Source organism: Rhinolophus hipposideros (assembly GCF_964194185.1).
Source record: "Rhinolophus hipposideros genome assembly, chromosome: 8".
Taxonomy (NCBI): domain Eukaryota; kingdom Metazoa; phylum Chordata; class Mammalia; order Chiroptera; family Rhinolophidae; genus Rhinolophus; species Rhinolophus hipposideros.
This window is the reverse complement of record NC_138054.1, coordinates 57,951,891-57,968,827: the sequence shown is the minus strand read 5'-3', so window position 1 is coordinate 57,968,827 and position 16,937 is coordinate 57,951,891. Positions and strand designations below refer to the sequence as shown.

At 39.6% G+C, this 16,937-nt stretch overlaps 1 protein-coding gene across 5 annotated transcripts in view; it reads left to right on the top strand.

Moving 5' to 3' along the window:
- Positions 1–8,670, top strand: part of SCP2 (sterol carrier protein 2) — a 99,247-nt gene extending 90,577 nt beyond the window's left edge. For all 5 annotated transcript variants that reach the window (XM_081056111.1, XM_081056115.1, XM_081056112.1 and 2 more), the window contains 2 exons: positions 4,854–4,933; positions 7,652–8,670. In XM_081056111.1, coding sequence (XP_080912237.1) covers positions 4,854–4,933; positions 7,652–7,747 — 176 coding nt within the window. In that variant the 3' untranslated portion in view covers positions 7,748–8,670. The remainder of the gene's footprint in view (positions 1–4,853; positions 4,934–7,651) is intronic.
- The last annotated feature ends 8,267 nt before the right edge of the window (positions 8,671–16,937 follow it).

The following is a 16,937-nucleotide window of genomic DNA, read 5'->3' as shown; positions in this document are numbered from 1 at the left end:
TCAGCCCTGCCCTTTTGTGAGGAACACGATATAGAAAGCCTCAGTCTCTACCATCCACTAGGTGCAGTGGAAAGAGATCCCAAACCTGCGTTCAGACCCTGGCTCTGTCACTTATTAGGTGTATCTCTTCCCTGAGTCCAATTGTCTCAGAAAATGGCGAGAATTATTTCTGTTTATGGAGTTGTTGTGGGAATTAAATGAGATAAGGTATGTAAAGCACTTGTAGCATAGTAAGTGCTCAGTAAATTATTGCTTCCTTCCCGACCCATACATTAAACACTAATTCTGCTTGAACACATTAGACTTATCTAAGACTTCACAAAAGGATGTGGGGAAGTGAGAAACCATCTGGGATTCATCAAATGCTGATGAGTTGGTGAAGGCCCAATTAAAACTGAGTTGTTGAATGTTTGTATCCTTCCTGTAACAAAAGGAAGCCATAGGGCTTAAGAGTTGGGAGATGGGCTTTAACTGCTTTCAGGAATCTGCTTTCAGACCTAGCTCAGCTGCTTATTAGCTGTGTGATCTTGGGCAAGTTATTTGACCTCTCTGACCCTTGTAGAGTTATTGACTATCAATGAGTTCATGTAAGTGAAGTGCTTGGCATAATGAGAGCTCAGTAAATGCTGACGTTCCATCAGCAGCAATGGTGGCGGCAGTAGCAGACTTTACTTCCTAAGGGACCCTTTCAGTGACAGAGTCCTTTCTTGGAAATTAGGATCAAGTCCAACTATCTCAATTTGCTAGCTTTTGTTCTCCCCTCCCTGCTATTTAATGGTACATATCTACAGGAGAACTGGATTTTTTTTATTGTAAATTCCTTCGTTTTCAAGGCTTCACACCTTTTCTTCCCAGTTATAAGAGAAAATTTTGTTAGAGGCAAAAATGGAATGGCCATTGAATCTCATTCTATTTAGAGGCTATCTCTGAGTTGTAACATATATAATAAAACCTTTTTATTTTCAGTCCTGTTTTAGTTATTTAATAATATGGGCATGCTATGCTTTAATAGTTTACCACTGTCTCCATCCATTTGGGCTGCTATAACAAACAGACCACAGACTGGGTGGCTTATAAATAACAGAAATTTGTTTCTCACAGCCCTGGAGGCTGGAAGTACAAGATGAAAGTGCCAGCATGGTCACATTTAGTGAGGGCCCTCTTCCTGGTCCATAGCCAGCAAGGGCCTTCTCTTTGTGGGCTCACATGGTGAAAGGGGCTAGGAGTCTCTTTGGAGGCTCTTTTATAAGGTACTAATCCCATCTAGTAGGACTCCACCCTTGTGACCTCCCAAAGGCCCTACCTACTAATAACATCACATTGGACGTTAGGATTCTAACATACGAGTTTGGAAGGGGGGACGCAAACATTCAAACCATAGCTACTCCTCTCTCTTTTATTAAGGCATAGACTATGATTAGTTATTGGGCCATAGTTTGCTAATCTTTTGAAGTCCACATAATTTATTTATTTATTCAACAAGTATTTATTGATTGACTTTTATGTATCAAGCACTCTTCAAGGACCTGGGAATATAGTAGTGAACAAAACTGACAAGGGCCTTGCCCCCATGAACTTTTCATCCTATTGGATAAATACAGACAGAAAACAAACATACAAATAAATAAGGTCGTTTCAGATAAGTGCAATGAAGAAAAATAAAACAAGACTAGTGAGATAGAAAGTGACTTGGTTTCTGGGAGAGGCCCAGATTTAATTTGAGGAGGAGTCAGCTGTTACAGTGCTATTGTGACATTCACTGCTTAAAAACACTGCTGAAAAATGCATTTTCTTCGTGAATTTTTTTCTTTTTCACCTGTCATATGTCCAAGGTAGACATGGCTGATTTAGCAATGAGATTATTAATAGAGTCTTTGTTGTATATTCTTTTTATTTTCATTATGCCTTGATACTAAAATTAATGTTTCAAAAACTTTGTATTATATAAGTAATATACATTATAGACAAAATTAGAAAATATAGACAAAATGAAAAAATTACTCTTCTGTAATTCTACCATCGACTTCAGGGGCTGACACACTATGGCCGGTGGGCCAAATCCAACCCACTGCCTGGTTTTTTCTTTGTTTTGTACAAAATTGTTATTGAAAACTAGTCTGTAATAAAGGGCATAAATACCAAGTGTATGTCCAGCTTGACAAGTGTTAACAAACGAATGCATCTCCCAGATCAAGGTGCAGAGTGTTGCCAGCACCCCAGAAACCTCCCTCACAACCCCTCCCATGACTGTCCACTCCCCAAAAGAGCCAGTATTCCAAATCCTGTTACCATAGATTGATTATTTTGGGAATTCATATAAATGGAACCATAAAATATTTACTCTTTTAGTCTCGCTTCTTTTGCTCAGCATTGTAAGATTTATTAATACTGTTGTGTGTAGCAGTAGTTCGTTTTTTACTAGATGAATGCACCAGAATTTATTCATTCCATGGTTGATGTATCTTTGTAGTGTTTCCATTTTGGGACCTTCCGTATAAAGCCATTAAAACATTTTCATATGTGTCTTTTATTTTTATATGTGTCTTTTAGCGGACATATGTATTCATTCCACTTGGCATATAACCAGGAATAGAAATACTAAACCATAAGCTACAATACAGCCAAAGAGTTTTTGATGTGGATGTACTATTTTACATTCCCTTCTACATTATATGAGAGTTGCATTTGTTCCACATTTTTGACAGTACATGGTACTAGAAGTTTTTTTTTTTTCAGTCAGGTTCATTGAAGTATAATTTACATACAATAAAATCTACCCTTTTTCGATGTACAAGTCTATGAATCTAGACAAATGCATAGTTTTATAGCCACCAGCAAAAATCAAGATAGAAAATATTTCCATTACCCCAAAAAGTATCATGTCCCTTTGTAGTCAATCTCCTTCTCCCACCCTCAGGCCCTGGCAACCACAAATCTTATTTCTGCCCCTGCAGTTTTACTTTTTCCAGAATGTCTTATAAATGGTTATAGTATGCAGCTTTCTGAGCATGCTTTTTTTCACTGAGGTTCATTTTTGTTGTTGTATGTATCATCAGAAGTTTGTTCCCTTTTGTCCTTGCTGAGTAGTTTTTCCATTCCCCAGGTGATACACATTTAGGTTTTCTATAGCTTTTGGCAGTTTGAATAAAGCCACTCTAAACATTCACATACAGGTTTTTGTGTGGACATGTTTTCATTTCTCTTGAGTAAACACCTAAAAGTAGGATTACTAGGTCAATAGGGCATGTGTATGACAGCTTTATAAGAAACTTCCAGACTGTTTTCTCAAGCGGCTATACCATTTTACAGTCCTGCCAGCGAGGCATTGATCTGCCACTTGCTCCTCATCCTTACCAGCACTGGATATTGCCTTTTTTTTTTCTTAGACATTCATTCTAGTATTATATGGTAGTATCTCATCCATGCTTTAAATTTGCCTTTTCCCGATGACGAATGAAGTCGGACACTGATTCATGTGCTTTCTTTGCCATTTGGAGATTCCTCTTTTGTACAGTACCTATTTATGTTATTTGCTCATTTTTGTATTGGATTATCTAACCTTTTCTAATTGAATGATAGGAGTTTTTTTTAATATATTTTTGGATACAAGTTCTTTGGCAGATAAATTAATTGCAAATATCTTGTCCCTCAGGGTATGCTACCTGTTTTGAAAATAGTTTTTTGCAACATTGCTACACTCACTTGTTTTATCTGTGAGTGCTTTTGAGATATGGGGGCAGAGTTGAGTAGTTGCGATAGATAGCTAGTGGCCCATAAAACATAAACTATTTAGTGTCTGATCCTTTACAGAAGTTTGTTAACCCCTGATCTAGGTAAATGTATTCATTTTATATGACTTTATAACATTACCCCAAACTTAGTGGCTTAAGACAACACAAACATGAAGTACATTACATTTCCCGTGGGTAAGGGGGCAGAGGACAGCTTAGCTGGGCCGCTGAGTAGCCTTCACAGGCTGGGTTCTCATCTGGAGACTTGATGGAGGGAGGGTCCATGTCCATGCTTACTCAGGTTGCTGGCAGAATTCATTTCCTTGCAGCTGTATGAATGATAGCTTTATAATCGTTTTTTTACTGGTTATAGGCCGGAGTCTGCCCTCAGCTCCTAAAGGCCGGTTACTTGCCGCGTGGCTCTCTGCATATGCAGTTCACAGCATAGCAGCTAGGTTATTCAGTGCCGTCGGGGGAATACGAGTGAGTCTGCTGGCAAGCAAGATAGAGTCTTATGTAACATAACAGAACCACAGGAATGACATCTCACCACCTTTGCCGCATTCTGTTGCCTAAAAGCAAGTGACAGGTCCTGCCTGTACTCGAGGGTAAGGGATTATACAAAGCCATGAAGACCAGGAGGCAGGGCTCGCGGGGTCATTTTAGAGTCTGTGCACCACAGTAACTGTTATTAATATATTGGTGTCTAAGTTTACGTATGTTTTCCTTATACAATTGAATATCAGTTTTTAAGCAAAAATGGAATCATGCTTACAGTTTGTTTCGTAATTGGTTTTATAGCAGTATCACGAACAATATAACATGAGCATCTTTTCAGGCCAAAAAATGTAAATCCATATCATTTAATGGCTGCATTGTATCCCATTAATGAGTATACCATCATTTATTTAATCAATTCCTGCTTGTTAGATGTCGAAGTTGCTTGCGATTTATGCCCCATTTTACCAGGCTGCCACAGAAATGTGTGTGAGTGCCCATTCCCCCACACTGCTCTGGCACTAGGTGTGATTCTGGTGCAGTCAGTGGCTGTTGATGAAAATGTGTAAGTAAAACTGAACGGGTCCCTTTTCTCCTTCGTTCTCCTACCTATCTCTGGTTTAGATAAGAAGGCCGACTGCACAATCACAATGGCTGACTCGGACTTACTGGCTTTAATGACTGGGAAAATGAATCCTCAGTCGGTAAGTATGATGGCACTTCTATCCTTCTAGTAGGTGGGTCTTTTAACCCATTCCACTTCATCTCCTGCCTCAGTCTCATACTATAAAGTGAAAAGTGGTCAAACCCAACAAAAAGCAAACATTTGTGGAGCAAACTATGTGCCAGAGACTGTCCCATGTGCTGGAAATTCTTAGGGCCCCATAGTTTGGTACGAGACAGATCTACAAGGAGATAAGTGCAGCCAGATATCCAACGTACCACGCCTGGTTTGTGTTTGGGAAGGGGGTTTGGGAAGGGGGGTTGGAAGGGAGCAACCATGTCTTCCTGGGCCATCAGAGAAAAGCTCAGAGAGGAAGTGACACTTGAGCTGAGTCCTAAGGGTGATCAGAAGTGAGCATTGCACAGATGGAGAGTAGGAGCAATCCAGGTGGCAGGAGGGAGTGGTGTGAACAAAAGTTTGACCTTACATTTCGTGTGTCTGCTCATACTCTTTGTCTGAGCTATCCTTCCCTGACAAACTCCTTGTCTCTCAAAATAAGCTCAGATGGCATCTCCAAAGACCTTCTTCCAAGTTGGGGAGCTGTAGCCAGCCCCTCCCCTGGTCCACTTCCTGGGCTGCTAGCTTAGCACTTGTCACATTTTATTAGTCAGAATGTGCCTATCTTCCCTATTAGATTGTGGGTATCTCAAAGGAACAAACCACATCTTAACTTCATGTCTCCAGAACTTAGTGTGATGCCTGACGTTTTTAGTTGTTCACAATTGCTGGATTAAATTGTATTTGTTTAAAATGTATTTATACCGTGTATAGATTTTCCTGGTCCCCAAATTGTCAAGGGTTTGTACTCTTTAGTTGCATAGCGGTAAACAGACTTGATATAGCTTTCCATTAGCCATAGATAACAAAAAGGAGACTAAGTTGCTTCTTTCCATTGTAACTTTTTTGTTGTTGTTGTTGCCTCAGCCTGATTTGTTTTAGGTCTTTTCCCAGTGGTCCCATGGTAATTTGAAAGATTGGATAAAACAGCTAAATCTGACTCCCAATTGTTAGGACTTTTGGAAATGCTTTTTCTAAGCAACTAAGCATATTTCAGTTTATATGTTGACAAATGAGAGACGTGCATCTGTGACGTTTCAACTGAATACACACCATTGGCACTGACATTTGCACCCACTGAGCCCGGTCCAAAAATCTGAACAGAACAGAGGCCACCATATCGGAGCTGGCTGGCTTCTTCCCTCCCACCCACTGCTTCTCATTCTGCCATGCACTCACTCCATGCACTTCCTTGGCAGGGTGATCACACTTTACAGATCAGCTGCTCTCCTCCTCTCAGTGTGGGGAGCAAAGTGTCACCTTATTTTTCTTGAACACCTGTTAGCACTCAAAGGAATTGAAGACAAAAATGGCAGACCTTTCTATTAATGCGCTAATGGCCTTCCCTTATGCTCACTTGAGGATTTGACTGGAAACCGTTAAATGCAGTGGAAATTATAATTTCAGTGTTTGGCTACAGTTGAAACAAGGCAGCGTACTCTCCGGCAGCAAGCACACATAAAGCACACCTAGGGCCAGACTAAAATGACTCTTATGTTTGGGTTCTCTAAAGGGTGAAGATTCATGTTTTCTTTATAATAATTAGTTAATAAAAAGTCATTTTCTCTTTTAATTAAACAGAAAGGAAAAGATGGTGCGTTTCTCTTCTAGGTACAGCTAGTCCATATTTTTAGAGGACATGTGTTAAATATATTGTGTTCTGAGACACCTGACCTTTAAGTCATCAGACAGAAGGCTGTGTGCCATATAGAAAGGAAATATTTAGTTTGTCCAGACAGTGGATGCGAAAAAAAAAAAAAAGGAATTAGTCACCCTTACCAGAGGTGTAGAAAAAGCAGAGCTCTGCGTTCCCATGGATGCGGCAGAAGAGCTCCTAACTTCCTAATGTACTTGTTAAAAAACTAAGATGATGAGGAACTTTTTTCACCTAGCCCTTCCTTATTTTCAGAATTGAGTTAAAGGGCTGAGATCATAGCAGGAAGTCATGCTATGTTCCCAATTTTGATATTTCTCTAAAGTTTTCCTGGGATTTTGTTGCATGATAAATTTAGCAAGCATCATGTGATCTAATCCCAGGCATTTGTTACATGGAACAAATTGCGGTTCTGTTCTTCAGAGGTTGGATTCTTCTTGAGCCAAAGATTAACGCAAGCACCTCCGTCTCAGCAGGCTGTCTGGCCTTCCTCCTTATGTATAAATCCTTTATCGTGGAGACCCAAAAGGGAAAAAATTGGTGACATTTCACCCATCTTGTAGTCTAAGAGTTTCTAAGTGTATTCATGCTTTTTCTCTCGGCAGACTTCTGAAAATTTCAGGTCATATTCCTGATCCACATGTAATGTTTTTAAACAAAATCAATCTAGTATGAACCCACTTAAGTCTAATATTTGGAAAACGTACTGCATTGAGGAAAGCAGGTGAAGGAAGACTCAGTTTCTAAGAGTAAACATTTGGGAAAAAGTGCCTTTTGACTGCTCTGTGTAAAAAAAGCATGGCTTTTACAGTTCCTTCCTTTGAAAGAATCTGGGTCTAAATCTACTCCAGAAAGCAAATTTCGTCTTTTGAAGAAAGTATAAGAGACCCGATAAATAAATGATCTCAGGGCTGGATAGTCTAGAAATATCAGCAATCTCAAAACAAAAAACACCACGTAATAAATTTTCTCTCTTCTCACTCACAGGCCTTCTTTCAAGGCAAATTGAAAATCGCGGGCAACATGGGCCTGGCTATGAAGTTACAAAATCTTCAGCTTCAGCCAGAAAAAGCTAAGCTGTGAAGAACTTCCTTTGCCTACCTTGGAAAAATCAAGATGAGACATACAGATATATAACCATATATTTCATTGTCAGAACCTAAACTGAAACCACGCATTGGCAAATAGCACGAGCTATGTTTTTAAATGGGTGTGATCAGTCCTGTTTTTCCTGAGCTCTGGATGAACAGAGCCTGGTGGTATTACTACTGCTTTGCTGAACTGCATACAACTGTGCATTACAAAGTTAACATGGTAATTATGGTTTGGGGTAAAATTGAATTTCAGAATAAAATTAGGAACAGCAAAATCCCAAAACGATGTAAACAAAAGCTCTCATTTTGCTTATAAAGTATATTTAAGGATTATTCTGCTGAAGATTCAATTTAAGTTTTCCTTGGGAGAACTAGGGAAGAAACAAATACCAGTAGCTGGCCAGTAATTCGTGTTGTGCACTTAATGACCTTAATCTGTTTTACATAGCTTTTACAATTCTGTACTGGGATTAAAAATTTTTTTTTGATTTTGCATTTTGTGCCATCAATATGGTATTTTCTTCCCAAAACTAAATAAAAGAGATATGATCAGAGCTTTTGGGTGGGCAGGAATTTATAGCAGTACACATGCCTATTTTTTAAATAAAAATATTTTTAAATGGGTCTCCTTCTTGAAAAATCAGTGTTAGAGTCAAAACACTGTTAGAAATAATTTAATAAAATTCCCTTTGAGATGCACAGTTTTAAAATTATAATCTCATTAATTTAAACTTTATAAAGCTCTCAATCTCTTGTTATAATTTTCCTTTTTCATATGTTTAATTATCCACATATATCTTTCATCCTAGTTTTTCTAATGCTAATGTTATTTCTTATAACTCAGTAACATATGGGGTAAAATAATGCTTTTGGAAGAAAATCTAATAGAAAATTAAAATAGCTCCTCCTGATCGCCTTTGTTTTTATTGTGTTTTTTCTTTTTGTTCAGCGTTGTCTAAATGATGGAGAGTAAAGAGAAACATTGGGGGATTTACAGTCTGTGTCATCTAGACGTTATCTACTGGTTACCTTGACATAATCACTAGTCCTTGCTTTGGCAGGCCGTATGTTGTAGTGGAAGGAGCACTTGACTGGGAGCCAGGAGTCTTGCTTCTCTTAGGCAAATAAATAACTGCCTGCCTGCGCCTGTTTGCTAAACTGTTAAAAGAAGGGATTTAAGTAGATGGTCTCTAAGATTTCCTAAGTTCTGATCATCCTGTGAGTCTACTCAGAGCCCAGCAACACTGTTTGGGAGTTATCCAGGCCTTACCTTTCTGTCGTTGACACATTACTTCATCCCAAAATGGTCAGAGGCAAAAAGCCAGGTGGTTTCATTTGTTTGTTTAGATGTTTGGAGCCTGTGTGACTCAAATCAGGACTGTGGGTCAGAGCCCCATAGACCATTTAACTTTGCATGTTCTGTGACCAGAAGAACAGCATTTGGTAATGGGGCAAGATGGTAAATTAGCCCAATATAAGTTTATCTCAAGTCCCATAAAATGAATTCAGAGCACAGACTCCCTTCCTAATCATAATAGCTTCTTACTCTGAGATGAAAAAGACTTCAAGAGAAAAGTTCCAACAAAATGTCTGATTTATCTGTAGTTTGGATTTGCTGCCTCATTCTGCCTTCACTTGTCCCAGCAAACATGAGGTACCTGAAATAGGCTTTAGGGTGAGCCTGAAAAACAAAAACAAACAGAAAAACGAAAATTGGTTCCTGGAGTAGAAATATATTCATATGTAAGTGCAACTTATATGTATAATAGAATATTTCTTAGTGATGAAATATAGTAGCAGTTTAATTCCTAGGGAAGCATCATGGTTTGGAGGGAAAAGGTTAATAGGTCTGGGTTAAAACTGCTGCTGTTACTGGTTTTGCTACTTGAGCAGGTTGAGTCTCAGTTGCCTGATTTATAGAGTGGAGATATTCATATTGACCTCCTGGGATTATTGAAAACCTAGAGAGAGAGCGTGTGTAACGTACCTAAATCAGTGTTACGTACATCCTACTGATTCTCAGTTCCCTTACTGTAAATGTGAGTTCCCTTCCTGTCCTTACCACTACCTCTACCTCTTGCGTCTGATACATGATATGATGTCTATAGTGTTTTCTTAATGTCTCACTTTTGAATCTTCTTATTTGTTCATTCATTGAACGAATATTTATTGAATGCTGACCATGTATAGGGTACTGTATTGAGGGCGCACTGCTAGGCAGTGGAGGTAGTGATGATCTCCTTCCCTTAAGGTACTTACAGCCTAGCGGGAGAGAAAGTCAACCAGAGAGATGAATAATTATTACAGATTATTACCATGCAGGAAATAGGATGCTGGGATGGAGAATCACAGGGAGGGGTTTCCTTTGATAAGGTGGTTAAGGGAGACATCTCCGAGGAGGTGATAGTTAAGCTGGGAGCTAAACGTCGAGGAGTGCGCCATACAAAGAACATTGCATGAACGGGTAGAAAGGGGCTTGGCTTGTTTTAAAAATTGCAAAGGGGCCACTGTGAGTAGAATATAAGCAATGGGAAGGACCGACCCAATGTGAGGTTGGATAGGTACATAGGAGCCCTTGGAATTTGTTCATTGTGGTAAAGCATTAGTGTGTCATTCTTAGTGAAGTTGGGAGCTATTGAAGGTGTAGCTTTACGTATGTTTATTTCTCACTCATGCCGCATCTCCACTTTGCCATCAAGAACCTAAGTCAAGAACCCAGGCTAATGGAGAAGTTACTCTGGAGCATCGTGATCATCATGGCAGAGGAAGAGAAAAAGCTAAAGTATACGTTGGCTTTTAAAGTTCCCATTCGGAAGTGATCCATATCACTTTTACTCTCATTTTATTATCCAAAGAAAGTCACATGCCCCCCACTCAACTTCACAATCTTACTATATACCAGTAACAGAGAATGGAGTAAGAATATTTTTTGAAAGAACTGATGAACACAGAAGGGGCGGAATGAAATTGTCACTGAAGCTGCTCTGTGGAGAATGTACTGAGGATAGGGGGCTGGAGAGTGGGTGTCCAGATGCAAGAAGGTGGTGTCCTGGCCTAGTGTGTTAGAGATAGACGTGGAAAAGTAAGCAGAGTAGAGCTGACAGACTTGGTGACCGGATGTAGGGGCAAGAATGACTTTCAGTGACTGGCCAGGTGAATGGTGGGTCGTGACCGGAATGATGAGGGGACAAGCAGGTTTTAGGGAGAGTGGTTGAAATAATAAGCTCCACTTTTGAACTTGTTAACTTTGAGATGCCCGAGAGATTTCCTAGTGGAGACACCAAGGAGGCAGTTGGATTTACAAGACTGGAGCTCAGAAGTGAGGTCAGTTTGGAGATATATATCCGGAAGTCGCGAGCAGATGGGTGGTACTTAACGCTACAGGAATGGATGACACCACCTGGGGAGAGAGCAAGGGGGTTGGAGTAAGCCTTGAGGAACTTCAGCTTTTAGAGATCAGGTAGAGGAGGAGGAATCTGGGAAAGGGGATGAGAGAAGTGGAGGGAAATGTCCTGAGAAGAGAGTACAGTGTAACCAAAAAGTGGGAATGATCAACTGTATCCTTTGCTACTGTGAGGTCAAGTAGGATGATATCTGATTAGCTTCTACTGGATTAAATTGGGCAACATGGAAGTCTGGTGATCACTACAAAAATCAGTGTCAATGGAGTAGTAGGGACAAAAACGAGATTGGAATTGGTTTCATAAAGAGCTATGAATAATAACAGAAAAGTTCCATTTGGTAGTGACACATTCAGTTTCCACGTGATTAATACAGAGCAAGCGCATTAGCTAATACTTTTAATTCTAAATTAGGTCATCTTGCATGTGCTGGCCTCTGTACCCACCCTCACCAGTCTCTTCCTGCCGCCTATGCCCTGCCCACCACCTTGTCCGCTTGGCAAATTCCTTTTCATCCTTTTCATGCCTTAGCTTTCAGGAAGCTGTCCCTGTTTGCCACAAATAGAGCTAATCATTCCTTTGTAGTAATTTATTTCTGTCTCCCACCAAAGGGGGAGCTCCTTAAGGGCAGGGAGGACTCTCGTGAATCCATTCTGATTCCCCCAGCACAGAGTCTTGGCTTACTGTCATTAAGTGAATAAATGAGATAAGCTGAATAACAGTTTTATATCCACAGGGGACATTTCTGAGGATAGATACCTAGTCACAGAAATGCATTCTCTATCACAATGACCTTTTTTTGCCCTGATGATGAAAGAACATTAAAAATTCTCCATTAGCCTGACTTATCCTGGACTTTCTTTGAAAATATTTGCAGCTTCTCAGAACAGTATTTCAACGTGAGATTGAAGAAGCCTGAAGTAATAAATATGAGAAGTCAGTTATTTGTGGTTTTATTACATGTTTTTAAAAACAAAGTGGCCTAGTAAGTTGGTTCTGTGTGCATTAAAATCAGTAGTCTTGTTGCTGTACTTGTTTAGATGAATTCAGACTCTCTACAATCCTTGTTGCATGTGTAGAAAAACAATAATGGAGAGCATGATTAGGAAGCTGAGGGTAGAGGTAAGAGGGGCAGAGGAGTCACTTAGATTCAGAAGAATCTAGAATCGAGTCCTGTCTTCTGGAAGCTAAGTTAGGACATGGCATTTAAGCCTTGCCAGCCTTTAGTTTCTTCCTCTGTGCAAGGGGGACACTGCTCTTTATTTATTTTTAATAGTCTCATTAGACTGAACACCTTAAGGGTAGAAACTCAGTTATTCATTCTCTGTGTCTCTAGTATTAACACAATGTCTGCCAGAATAAGTATCGATAAAAATTTCTTGAACAGAGGAGGATTAGACAGTGATCACTAAAGTTCTTTTAAAATTGTAAAACACCTTGTCAAAGGTTCAATCACATATAAATATAAACTTCTGTTTTCCTCATATATGTCATCTTAGAAAATAGAAATATGAAATTAAATCCTATAATTAACAGCTTTATCTTCTGAAACTTTAGCAGTTTCAGAAAATAATACATTTAGAGCAGCAGCCTGGTATAGTGGGAAAACTTGGGGCCCATCAGATGAAGGTTTTGGTCCTAGCTCTGGCACTTACACAGCTCTGGGACCTTGAGATAATAATGACTCTGAGCCTATTTCTCCCTCTGTGAAAAGGGAATAATAATGCCCACCTTGTTGGTTGTGAGGATTAGCAAATGTAGCTGTTAAAATGTCAAACACATAATAGGTAGTCAATAGATGGTGCCTAATGGTATTTGAGAAAAAGTTTTTTAACATGAAGGAATTTATTAATTGGAACATTTTGTGACAATCCTTTGAGTTCAGATAATCAGCTGGCTTCAGAATTGGGGACAAGTTGCACTTTTTATTGACTGTCTACATTCTTACATTTTCCTTAAGAATCGTTAAACTTTAATAGCCTCTGTAACTAAATGAATGAATATAGAATTATTTAGTTTGACGTTCAGAAGGTTTGCATTTCAGCCAAAGATTACAGTTCTAGCTGCCCATGGCATGGTTGCTTTTTGAACACAAAGAAGTTGCTTGATGTTATTGACTAGAAAAAAAAGGTAATCAGCCAGATTGTACTTCTGGGTAAATTACTCTGGGATTGAGTTTGTTTAGAGACCACACTGATATGAATTAGGAATTTGGGGTATAGTACTAAACAGCTAATGAGGGCCCTGAAAGATTTATGCGCTATCAGGAACCACAGCCACGTCTGGCCAAATTTTAGAGTTTTTCTCAATAGAGAGTTACAAAATCTACTGGAAAGGTCCAGTATTAATATCTATCTGGAGACTGCTGCAAACAAACAGCTCCTTAGTTCTTGGTAAGAACAGAGAATATTGGGCCAGATTTCTGGCCCTTAAGAAATGTGGCGTCTGATTCCATTTGGCAGGAAGTTTAATCTGGTATGGAATTTTAGCCAGACTTCTTGGAGAAATATATTTTTTAATGTATCATATCCAAAACTTACTGCAAAAAGTGATGTCTATTTAGTCTATTCTATTAGTAGTCATTTAAATACTTTGTAAATATTAATAGTACTGTTTACAGCAGTGTGTAGTAAATGCTTTTAGTTCCTGAATTTGTGGCCATAAACTTTTATCTAAAATTGGGGGAAATTCATTGTAGTCTGCTGTTCATTTAAAGTGCATGCAGTTTTCAAACCAGCTACCAAGTTGATTATTGTGTAATTCACCTTTTAGAATATGTCACCTTCTGTAGTGTACAGAGAGCTTGGTTCAGGTTAAATACCTCATTAGAACTGAAATGTGTGGAAAAGAAGTTCAGACATGAAGATAGCAGTATAAGAGAAAGGTTAACTTAGGCGGGCTGAAAGGAGCCTTCAGTTTGCCAAAATGATATGCAAGGGTAGTGTGTGATAACAGTTCACAAATATTTGAAAGATGGGAAGACCAAAGAGGGGAAGAAAATATTTTGCTTCGTTAATAGAAATAATGGGAAGAAATATAGAAAGGGAACTTTCAGACTGAAAATCAGGTGAACTGCCTGACAATAAACATTTGTCATGAGTGGACTGAAAGCTCCAACCACAGAAATGTTCCTAAACCCAGCTGGCAAAATGGCATTTCGTTGTGGAAGATGTACTTCAACAGAGGCTGAGAAAGCGTCTGAATGGGAGAAAATGCTTCATTGACAGCCACTCTTTTGAGGATTTCTCTTTTTGTCATTTATCAAAAACTTTTTTCCTCTATGGGCCAGATGGAAGACTTTCTGGAATATACCTTCTTTTTAATATTTTTTATACCCTGACTTGTACCATGACTTACTAGATATCTTTGGATGAATCAGAAAGGAGTATTCAAAAGCTTTGAAGTTTTCAGTGTGTGAAAGTAGCCTCGTTTTCTTTTTCTTTTTTTTTTTTTTTTGCCTTGTTTTAGTCCACTTTTTATTTAGCTTAAGGTAGAATTTTCAAGCCACGGGATGGTAGCTGCATTGTAGGAGCCGACTCTCATTGGAGTTGGAGCCTAAAGATCCGAGTTTGAATTCTGGTCACCTGAGCAAATGACGTATCCTCCCTGAGCATCAGTTTCCTAAAATAAGGGGGGAATAATACTATCCTGCTTATTGTGAAGATTAGGTGAAATGATGTGTGGGGAAATGGTACCATGTGCCAGTTGTAGTTATTAATGTTTGTATTAGTTTTTTATTGCTGTAACAAATTACCACAAACTTAGTGGCTTAACTCGACACAGATTTATTATCTCATAGTTCTGTAGCTCAGAAGTCCGGGTGGGGCTGGCTGATTTCTTGGCTCCAGGTCTCACAAGGCCAAAGTCAAACTGGCTACACTGAACTCTGATCTGAAGGCTCTGGGAGAGAATCTGCCCCAGGCTCCTTCAGGATGTTTGCAGAATCCAGTTCCGTGCTGCTGCGGGACTGAAGTCCCTGGTCCCCTTGCTGGCAGCCTGGGACTGTTCTCAGCTTCTGGAGACTGCCTGTGTTCACTTCATCTTCAAAGCTAGTCGAGTCCTCACATTTTAAATCTCTCCAATCTTCCCTTCTGCCTCATCTCTCCTCCTCCCTGTCAGATAAAGTTCTGTGTTTAAGAGTTTAGGTGATTAGGTTAGGCCCACCGGGATAATCCAGGATCATCTCATTGTTTGAAGGTCCATAACCTTAATTACATCTGCAAAGTCCTTTTTCCCATATAGTGTAACATATCACAGGCTCTAGGTACTAGGGTATGGACATCTTTGAGGGTTCATTCTGCCTACTTCACTGATGGTATTTTAGGGCGAGAAACGGACCTTACAGAACATAAAATGAGGTTCTCACCCTGGAGGGTTTACAATCCAGTGGGGAATGAAATGAAAAACATAATACACAGCAAGGAAAAGCCAGTAATCGTTTGGGATATTATAAGAGCCCAGAAGATTTTATCTGTACCTGACTTGACCTCTGGTTTTTTTCCATCATTCCCTGCTTATTCTTGAACTTGTTATCAAGATCCTTGTGTTTTTATCAAAATCCTTCTGATAGAATTCACATACACAAAATGACACCATGAGATTTGATTTCTAAATGTCCAGAAAATCAAGCTGCTGTCATAGCTCAGTATTTGGGACTGTGCCACTTACTAAGGAAAGGTGTTAAGCCCTCACCTCCAATCAGAGGAATTGTTTTCTTCTCTGATGATGAATGAAGGATAACAACACCATATCTCTCCTTGTCTTGTCCCTTATCTTCCTTTTTCCTCATCAACTCCCTTGAAAGCCTTCTTGTTCTTCACTCCTAGTTCTCTCTGGCCATAGGCATATCTTTACTCCTTCCCTCTTTTGAGTTTCTTTGTTATTAGTTTCTTTGAGTTTCTTTGTTATTGAATTAGAAGGTACATACCCTGGGCAATGCAGAGGTTTCTGTTTAATTATTGCCACTTGTCATTTCTATTTTAATAATGTTTCCTGGATATATAGTCAGGTCTCTGTGATAGATTATAATAATAGCAGCTGCCTTTTATTGAATACTTACCATGTGCCAGGTGTTGTGCAGCGTCCTGTACTTCCATTTTTCCCAGTTAATTTAGACATTCTGCGTGGTGTAGATACTGTTTTTATCTTTCTTTGGACCCAGCTGGGATTTGAATCCAAGTGTAGGTCCAAAGCTGGTACTTGACACCATGCACTTAAACAGGAGCTGATACTGAGGGGAACCACAGCAGCACAAATAGATTCAGGAAACCTAAATTTCAAACTCCACTCTGCCTTTATAGCCCTTCTGAAAGTTAGATTTGCTTCTGGAGCCCCGTTGATTGCCTCCGTTTTGCACCCGAGACACTCAAAGTGATTCCTTCATATTACACTTCAGACAAGTGCTTTTAGCTTCTGTCTACAGCACTGGACAGCCACAGAGCAGGTGTGGGCATGCCCTGGCTTGGCATTCCTCAGAAGAGCCTATGTGTGTGTGTGTGTGTGAGTGTGTGTGTGTGCGCGCGCGCGTGTAGATATGTGGTGTGCCTGTGGCTGGTCCCAGCAGTTACAGGAAACAGAATACCTTCCCCACAGGGCTGGGATGATTAAGATATTTAAGGATTTAACACGGTGCCTGGCACTTAGTAGGCACACAGTTTGTGCTGTTTCTCATTGTCCTCTAGAATATTTTCTTTAGTAGACTCTTGTTCTAGCTCCACTTGACTCCAAGCTCAATGCTGAGGAGACACCAGATGCATGTCTGTGTTGGCCCCTGTCCAA